General features: G+C 39.5%; 1 protein-coding gene across 3 annotated transcripts; it reads right to left on the bottom strand.

Annotated features, from left to right (window-relative positions):
- Positions 1-6: 6 nt before the first annotated feature.
- rab24 (RAB24, member RAS oncogene family) lies at positions 7-8,505 on the bottom strand. 3 transcript variants are annotated; one of them, XM_035624673.2, is made up of 9 exons: positions 8,074-8,505; positions 6,634-6,849; positions 6,129-6,197; positions 4,947-5,025; positions 3,893-3,960; positions 3,433-3,532; positions 2,917-2,967; positions 2,076-2,135; positions 7-1,707 (listed from the first exon to the last, which is right to left on the bottom strand). In XM_035624673.2, the coding sequence occupies exons 2-9, from the start codon at positions 6,748-6,750 to the stop codon at positions 1,637-1,639; spliced, it is 615 nt and encodes a 204-aa protein (XP_035480566.1). In that variant the 5' UTR covers positions 6,751-6,849; positions 8,074-8,505; the 3' UTR covers positions 7-1,636. The 3 variants fall into 3 exon arrangements, with proteins under 3 accessions (XP_035480566.1, XP_035480568.1, XP_035480567.1); XM_035624675.2 differs by having other exon boundaries at positions 7-1,704; XM_035624674.2 differs by having other exon boundaries at positions 6,634-6,797.
- Positions 8,506-10,113: the final 1,608 nt, after the last annotated feature.

Below are 10,113 nucleotides of genomic sequence, written 5' to 3'. Positions count from 1 at the left end.
CAAACATTCTTTCAGTAGTCTTTTAATTTCACAGAGCAAATTTATATTTTACACCAGTCTCTTAAGTCAATAAAAATATTGTGCATCAAAATATCAACACAGAACACAAACACATCAAGGCAGCAACATTAGGGAAACTGAGATGGCGTCCGTTTATTTTCCTACATGGGGCAGCAAAACTTAAAAGATGTTCTGAGAACATCGAGAGATGACGGTTTATACAATATTACAACATTCACCAACCGGGTTTTTTCCTGTGTTGATTAACTCTGCAGTTTCAGATCACAGCCGAGGGGAACTTTGATCATCACCTTTTCTGTAGAAGTGGAGTTCTTCTTTGAAGGAACATTCCCCTGCTAGAAATTAAATGTTTCCAAAATAGAGAAATTTAGAGTTTAAATGTAGAAAACTGCCCTTCAGATTTGCCAAAGAATGCATTTTGTAGATACTGTCAGCATGGATGTATCATAAGAACTGGACTCCAGGTTAGCGCCTGGTCAAGTCTTCCAGATTTGCCAGTGTGGGCCCACTGCTGGGTGTTAGTGATCTTAGACTTAACTTTGGGTGGGCATCACACAAACAAGAACAGCTTCAATGTTTCACAAATATTAAACAGTCATGGCTTTAAAAAAATCATTGTCACCTTGTTTGAACTGAGCTTGTTTGTTGTTTCCTGTCGACAGTTTGACAGACGTCTCTAATGATGGTCGAAATTGCTGGGGAGATTTTTTGTTGTCGTTGCAGTATCACACGGGTGAAAATTAGCAGGAAGGCTCAATGGTTGCGTCGCATTAGCTCTCTTAAGACATCCATGGCTGTCAACATGGCAAAAGTGGTGGTAATGGTAAACGCTGATGAGCTAAAGCTCTAGAAAGTTAATGTCAGACACATGCATGGTCCTGTCATTTCTACTATGCATATCAAGGCCTTTATAAAGATCACTGGTATCTTTTCATTCATATGTTATACCAGATTCGCAAAAGGTTCGTTTCGAGGAAGTATGGCTGAGAACATCAGTCTTTCCTCGGCTTCACTCCATTCGTGTAGGCGTCATCGAAGGTGTGCAGGCCCAACAGATGGGGTTTCCACAACTAGCTTAATCACAGTTGAATGTAAACAAAAAATTAACTGCTGTAAACAAACCATTCACCATCCTGTAGCACTGTACTTGCTACAACCACAAACAGCATCAATAGTGTTTTCTCTGCCAGTCAGGGTTCAATAGGATCCTTCCTTTCAGGCAGCACAGTTTTTTAAATTCCTCACTGCAACAGGTCACCACAGAGCCGGGTTTATCCCAATGATATGGTCAAGCTCAGAGCTACAGTGACCAGTAGATTTGGGATAAAAAACAGGACATGACTGGGCAAAAAAGTGGAAGTGTTGGTTTTTAAAATCCCTCTCCACCCAGTAACAGTTGCAGCCGTAGCAGATCCAGCTCCTTAGCCTTGCAGCCTTTTGTTCTTTATGGCACAAAAGAAATAAACATCTAACAAGGTATAAACAGAACTGTTTGATTAGTTCTTCTTCTGTGATTTGGATACCAGCTCCAAAGCGGAGATATCGGACACCCACCCAGGTTTGACTCCAGCTGAGGGAAGGTGACCACTTCTGGTTCCCTTCATGTTCCTCAGCATCAGTTGTTATGACAACAGGTGTAGAAATATGAGTCTTTCTTCTGGCCCAAGTCAATGCCGGTTTCTTCTGCTTAAACAGAGAAAGACATTTCTTTTTTAGATTTCATATTCAGCAGCTTTGTATTCAGTTTCAGGAGGTAGGTTGGAGAGAACCTGCACACTCACAAAGTCATTGTTTATAAACACATTTTATTATTATCTAAAATGTTCAAATAATACTATAAGGTCCGTGATCTGAACTAGGTTTGGTCATATCATGTGGCCAGAAATGACGTATCAATCATCTCCACCTATGTCTTGGTTTAGTTCAGATTTCTTACAGTCTTTGTACAGCATCTCTGCAGTCTCAAAAAACAACTCTATACCCCCTTTAACAAAAACGGTCAATATCCTTTAATGGATTCAAACAAAGACAGCATTTGTGGATAAAACACTCACCGGTCATATACTGGAAGGCAGTACTGTTGTAATCCTCTGCAACTTTCTGGAATATGTCATCTGGCAAGCAGAGGAAGAATGAGGCATGTCAGTTTCCATCAGTTTGTTCACACATCATGACCTGATCCACCCACATTCCTAATGCCTTGTTGACAGTTAACCTGTGCTGTGCGCGATATCAACACAACTGCTCTTTCCAGCTGGTTTGGTGAGAAAGCCTCCAAAATCTGCATCCATTAAGCTAGCTACAAATTCAATATCACATGCACAAGATCAATGTAGGTAACAGGCAACAAACTTTTAGCCAACATTATCACAAGTTATACAACCTAATGTTGTATGTTTCAGCAAGGAGACACTAAGCTCCAAAGATTAATCTGTGATGAATTTTACTTAAACTACTTTCTTACATTTTATAGGCTGCATGATTGATTCATTGAGAAAATAAATTTCTGATAGAAAATGACAACAACCTCCGAGGTAGCAACCTACATGCTGGAAAGTTTTTGTTTTAATTAAGATTTGGATTGAGGAATCACAAAGTAAAAACATCTTTTGTTGTATTTTGTGGTGTTTTCTGATTTGTGCTGTGTTTCAGAAATATTACCTGGCCTGTAAGATTGCTAAGGAGGGAAAAGTTGTACTGATTACGGACTGCTCTTGACTTTCACTTTGACTTTTCGCATATAAGGCTGGTATCAAACAATGTTTTCCCTTCAGAACATATCTATTACAATTCTGTCCACTTCCCCAATGGACAGACCATGAATAAATACAGCTGTGATGGTAGCTAACTACCTGTGTTAAATATGGTCTGCGTATGACGGACGTTGTTACTCACCCACATTATTTCCTGTTTTACTGGAGGTCTCAAAATGTTGTGCGCCAATCTCTGTGTGAGCAACAAAGACATTAAGGTTAGATATCAGTCAGGCTGAGGTTCACTTTACCAGTTCCTCCAGATTACACAAAGAGGCTGATAAAGATAATAGATTTAATAATAACCATTCGCCATGTTAACAGCACACAATTTCATATTTGTCCATGTAAATATAGACCCTGGTTAAAAGGGTTAAAAGATTAATCTTTGACGCAGCAACATTTCTGTTGGAAAAAAAACTCATTATTTGGTCTGTGTAAAGCCTTGACCTACTTTATTAAAGTTGTTTCACATGCAAACATGTTCATGAAAAAGACTGAGAAGAGGAACATATTTACTGCTTTCATCAGATACTGTCCCTTTGGTGTGGAAGAAAAGAAATCCACTGTTCCATATATAAATAGAATGGTAAAGTGAGCAGTAAAGACGGCAGGTTTATAACAGTGAGGCAAAGTTAGCAGAGACTTTGTTTGTTACCTTCAGCAAAGTCCTGAACATCGTGGTAGTCGATTTGGCGCAAACTCCGATCTCCTTCAATCAGATCGCTCTTAGTGCCACACAGGTAGATCTTACAGTGCTGGAGTACACAACATAGAAAAACAAAAACAACGTTGCTGAGCGACATGTATATGTAGACAGTGCACACATTCAAATAGCGTCTTCGACTTTTTATGTTAACATTTCAAGGTCAAGTAGTTCACGACTGACTATGAATGAATGCATTGTCTGTTCAGCCAGCAGTTCAGACCTACAAACAACTATAAACATACAGCTAAACAAATAATCATCTCAGTCATACAGTTTTACTGCTCCTGTATGTTTTACTGTTGCTTCAGCAACTGGTATGTTAATATATTTTAATGATGTAGGGAAGCCGTCCTGTAAATATTAATGACACACATAAAACGAGTCTACGTATGAAAAGCTCTGGTCTTACCTCCTCACAGTTTTGCAGCTCTTTCACCCAGAACCGAGCTCGCTGGAAACTGCTGCTGTCAGTCAGATCTTAAAGTCAAAAAATACAAAGCACTCATAATACGTCGCTAACAGCAGTCTGACACTGTATGTTTTCCTCAAGGTATTCTATACTATCCTTACGGTAAGTACAGTATACGAACACAACCTTACACACAGTGGAGAAGGAGTGCAGTATTAATTAACTGGAATCAACATGCAGTCAAATAATTGTGACAACTTCTGTAGATTTTGAATAGTGGACATGGTGAAAAAATTAAGATGAACAAAGGAAATTTGAGTAAAAGGCACAATCATCAATTTGTGCAGATGAGGTATAAAAAAAAATCTTCAGAAAGAATATGGAAGGTAAAAAGAGGCCAGCAGACCCAAAAGAAGACATTAAACAATATGACAGCAGTGAGTAATCCAGTGGGAAATGCCATCAGCTATTATATAAAAGACAAAGTTCCCCATTGTGGAACAAAGACACAAGAGGCCTGAGAACCATCTAGAAAATGTGTCTAGCAGCATGTCTTAACCTTAATAAAATATTAGCATGTGTATATAATATTTCCAGTATGTCAAAATCATTTTTATTTTATAAGACTGAATTTGTGCAAAACTGTCTTGAAGATATACAAAGCGTCCTGTGTGATTCAAACTGCATCCTACTTTAACTATATTCCCATATTTTACTGTGTTAACATTATTTCATTGACTTTGTGATACAGAGATATGATTTCAGTCAGTGAGCAGATGATTTTGGGAGAAGGGGCAGACAAACAGGCTCCGTCTCGTCTTCAATATTAACATGTTATACCAGCATCAGAAATTTGTAGGACAATACACAAGTAGCATTTCCATAGCGACTGTAATTAGATGAGTAATTTTCAAGGAGGTGAACGCCAGTTGCAAAGCGTGGAAAGTTGCTTATTAGAAAAACAAGCTGCTGTTCTGGGTTGTTGTTGACCACCAGAGTTGTGACACCTGAAAACTCTCCCTGAAGGGGACACAAGGAGCAAGTGTAGATTTACCATAGCAGACTACGGCCGCCCGGGCTCCTCTGTAATAGATTCTGCTCATCGCTTCGTAACGCTCTGATCCAGCTGTGTCCTGGGTGAGTAGAAGAAAGAAGACAGGGACAGAGATAAGAAAGACTGAGATCTAAATGGAGACACTTTAAAATTATATGGGAAAACCCGGCCTCCTGTAAGACTAATTATGTTTGCTTCTAGGATGGTCTGCCCCAAAAACTGATTCAAAAAATAATTATAATGGCTTATTTTCTGACAAAACGTAATTTTTTCCCCCAAGTCTTATCAAGGTAAAGATGAGGGAAAATGGAACACATAAGAGAGACTCACCAGTGCAAGTAAATCCTTGTCATCATTAATTATTTAAAAAACCTCTGACACAGCTATGCAACAGTAGTTGGACTTGTGCTGTTTTCTTCACAGATACACTTGACTTTGAACCAATGCAACTAATGCATGTGAATGCATTTTTTTTTATCAACTTAAAGAAGAATTTGGTCGGTGAGAATGAAAAAGCATCTTTAGATGCAGACCTATATATATATTTGTGATGCTGAATATTTATATTTTAAGATCCGTGGAATATTATTAATATTGCCTCACGAAGGCAAAGTGGCCTGACTTGGTATGTGGTTAGAACTGAGTTAAGACCGTAATTAGACTTTGACATTATAGCTACCAGAGAAATTATCATTCCATCAAAAAACATCAATGAAAATTGGAAAACATTAATAACTGCAGATGGTTTACCCACTTTTGCCTTTTTTCTGGAATAGTTACATTTATTTTGGTGATTTTCAGACTTTTAAACTACATAAATAACTATTAAATAAACTATTCCTGCTAAACATTAACTAGCCTAGCAAGCTGAATACAGACGTGATTTGATGCCAAATGATAAATTCTAAATGTATTTATTACATATCAATTTACTGAACTAGCTATTTGGGTCCAATGTGCAAGAGAGATTATTAAAAAAAGACAACACCACATTATATTTAGAATGCGTTTTTTCAACAAAGAGCATCGAATCAGCAAAAAAGGCATAAAATCAAGGTTTCACAGCATAAAGCCCCCATATGAATGGATTTATGGCTGCTATGGGGCACATTTTTCAATCTCACTTGGCTCAACACTGGCACTGATTCGGTACAAAGACTCGTGACGTAGCCTCTAACTCACCCATATTCCCAGGGTAACCACTTTCTCTCCCATCTGGATCGTTTTGGCAACAAAAGCAGCACCAATAGTCTGTCAGGAAAAGAAGAAGCTGGTGAGGCAGTAGACACTCGCTGATGGAACTGGTGAGTCCCTGTAGAATGGGTTATGTCTAACATTTCCAAGACCACACTCTAAATGTGCAATAATGAAGACATAGGAGGAAGTTGCACTGAGGCATGTGTGCTACCTGCTTAAAATGTGTTCACAATGTTTTCCTACACTGAATTCTGCAATTTAAGTAGTTTTCCCTTATATTCATGTGTTTAAAGACACATACCAAAATATTACAGCATCCAGAGTTTTTATTCAGGGCTTTTATGCTTTATATAATGATCACAGACTGCTCTATTACTACAATGTCCCCGCGGTTAAACATTTAAAACATGCCATTCATCTAGGCAGCGGGCGGGGGAGGGAATCAGTAACAGGGAGACATGGAAATTTAAGCCGAGCAGCTGACACTCACGTTCTGATACGGGCCGACCAGGAAGCGATGATGAACATATCTCTCCACCAGGCTGGTCTTCCCCACACTCTCCTTTCCTAGCATCACCACTTTGGCATCCACACGCATTGCGCTCATATTAACAGACTTTGGAAAAGGCGAGGACGAGACCGCAGCACAGCAAACTGTAGGGGCGGGGGCAGTTAAATTTACGAGCCAACTGCTGGGCTGGGTGTACTGCGTGATGAAGAGACAGGACACACAACAGATGACTGACAATAATAATGAAGTGATGATTTGCATTTAGCTAGTAACAGAAAATGATGGAATCATAGAGATTTTAAAATATTAAACCTGATATTATTTGCTAATCTTGTTACTTACTATGTCTGTCTGTATCACCTAGTGTCGTCAGATAACAGATGTAACTCTTCACTTTACGAGTCGAATGTTTCATAAGTACAAAATGGAAATTTTGAAACTGTAAACTTGACACTGAGATTTAACAAACTGTAAAATCTGTAAGTCACAACTTAGTCTCTTTCCAAACTGTAAATTAGGACTGCTATTAGATATTAATGTTATGTAAAGCAAATACATAGTGAAACGAAATCATGTTCTATGGCAATAGGGCTGAATCTAATGAGTAGGATCATTATCAATTAATCTGCTGATTATTTTCTCAATTCACTGACTAATTATTTAGTCAATAAAATGTTTCATAGCGACAAAATGGCCATTCACAAACTCCCAACTTGTTTTTTCACGTCTTGTTTTGTCCGAACAACAGTCCAACATCCAAAGATATTCAATTTACAACATAATAAAACCCAAACATCTTCATATTTGAGGGGCTGAAAATGCTTAAACAAAGTAGTCCAATGTGAAAATCAATTTGCCAATCGGGCTAATCAATGAATCAACTTCTTGCTGCTGCTCCACATGCCTACCCAGAAGTTTCCAAAGTCATGTCTTAAACAGCCGGATTTCTGCAGAGCAATCCAAACACTCCACATATGTATAATGATACTTTATACTTCTGACACACATGTGACTTTAGGCAGAGCAGATCAACAGTTGTGTAAACTGAATCTTCACTCGACAAATAACTACATGATACCGATAACGACCTGATAACGACTAACACAATCTAACGCATTCGTTCTATTTGACTTAAAGCACCAGCTTTTTAGACAGAGCACCTGATAGTACACGTTCTATTACAGTAGCTCGATGTTTTTCACTCAAAGTTCCATCTGTTTAAGTTGCTGTACTCTCTGCAGACTGTAAACTACTGTACTGATAAAAACAAAGGGACGTTTGATTAGACAACTTGAAGATTTTAGTCGTTCAGCTACTTAAACGTGACATGGTGAAAATCGCCAGCAGCTCTGGGGTCGAGTGTTCGAGAGCTAGCCCAGCTAGCTTCAGCACCACACGCACAGAACACTGGGAACTCACCGTGTCGCTAGCTTGACTCAACAGATTCTCCTCCCGACAACGGGGACCTGGAAGCGGGGGCCGGTGTCCGTGGCTACCACGCCTGTCTCGCGGTGAGGACGGTCACACACAGACCTGTCGTCATCTCGGCCCGGCGCTGCGAAGCCGGCTGCTGCCTGGGCGCCGACAGCGGCTGCTAGCTAGCGGTTAGCCGAACCGACGCTGTTGTGCAATTGCTGAAATTGCGAGCAAGTCGGGAGTTAGATAATGTTGCACGCAGAGACGGTAAACATCGTCTGCGGCTTGTTGTTGTTGTTGTTGTTGTTGTTGTTGTTGTTTTTACTGGAGCTCCATTCTCTGAAAACAAGTCCAGTTAACGGACTAGGCAGGCTGGCAACACACAGGACTGTTTACCGACTGAGGGGAGAGAGTGACATCCAGCTGAGCTTTGTGTTTGGGGGGGGGGAACCACATAGGCGAGAGAGGCGGTTTCCGCGAGAAGGAAGTCTCTGAATTGCATGACACAATCACCGGATGTTACAGTGTGGCAACAGTGCTTAGCTAACCGGACAAACCTGGCAACCGCCAATGGGCCTCACTTCACTTGATTGATAAAGCTGCAGGTCCTAACTTGAAGAGGTTTTAGAAACTGCTTATTTTTAGCAAATTTATCGAAAAGTTGTGTTTTTATCACAGGTATCAATTGATTAACACAAAATCCCGGGGGGAAGTAGTGTTAGGTCCATCGTACTGGTAGCTTAGTATAAACGCTGCAACCAACATTTATTCTCATTATAAATTTCTGACAATTTTCTTAGGTAATTGTTCAGTGGATCAAATGTTAGAAGATTGCTTATTGTGTGTTTTGGGTGTAATTTGCAATAAGTGCCATCTCTCGTTTCCTTTAAAGCCCAGGTGCGCCTCTGCCATGGCGGATGGCTGCAGAAATGGCAGATTTGCTAGGCAGTAGGAGGGATCACTTCTCGGAAGAAGAAACAAAGATCTGCTTGTGCTGAGCAAAAGGTCAAAAGGGCAAGTCCTTTGTACCACCTCGAGATATTTTTACGGCACCTGACCACAACTTATTTACAAACCAACATGCTCATGAGCGCTCAAATGTGTGCTTGTGCATTTGCCATTTAAACAATGTGAGCAATGGACGTGAAAATGGCAACTGTGGGTCTGAAACTAGCATTTAGCTTGGCGCTTGCTCGAAAAGGAAGATGACATTTTTTTCTAGTATGACCCTCAACACAGGCTTTGAGAATCCGGGGCCTAAAATTATTACAACTACCACTAATAATAAGAGCCATAATAGTCTTAACAATAATAGCAGCAACAAAATCTGCACATTAAACAACTTTTATTGGTGTGATAAAAAAAAAAAAAACCTGGATGTGTTTTCCCTTGTCTTGGCATGCTTGACCTAATTTGGCTCTTGGGGAAACTATTTGGGGAATGCTGCTGTAAATGATCATCTGGTGTGAGTTGCCAGCAAAGGAGGAGACCTGAGGCAGAAGAAAGATGGAGGAGGAGTGGTTCAACAAGACAAGTCAAATGGATTGTTTGCTTACAATAGAAAATACTGTGTGCTAAGTGTGTGCTGTCTATCTTTACTGGTGCTTACTAAAAGTACGCAAAAAGGGGGAGAAAAAAAATTAAAAAGAAGGAAAGGAAGTAGACAATAAAGAGGCGGAAGAAACAGAGGAATGAGAAGAGAAGATTTTTTGAGGAATGACAAAAAGGAGAAACTGAGGAGAGAAGAAAGATAAGATAATCCTTTATTAGTCCCACAACAGGGAAATTTCCCATGTTACGGCAGCAAAGAAGATATTTAAAACAGAAGAAACATCAGTAAAAAACAAAACAAAGAAAAAATAATAAGTAAGAATGGATGCAATATAAAGACGAGGAAATATGAAAAATAGAAATAATATATTATAATATATACAATGTAAGTTGAACTGCCTGACCCATTGAACGTTGTATTGACATTTGTACTTAACTGCATTAGTTTTAACTGTAGGACCGTGCACCTAATAAACTCACAATCAGTCGATC

The sequence above is a fragment of the Scophthalmus maximus genome, chromosome 2 (assembly GCF_022379125.1).
Source record: "Scophthalmus maximus strain ysfricsl-2021 chromosome 2, ASM2237912v1, whole genome shotgun sequence".
Lineage (NCBI taxonomy): Eukaryota > Metazoa > Chordata > Actinopteri > Pleuronectiformes > Scophthalmidae > Scophthalmus > Scophthalmus maximus.
This window is presented reverse-complemented; position numbering and strand designations above follow the sequence as displayed.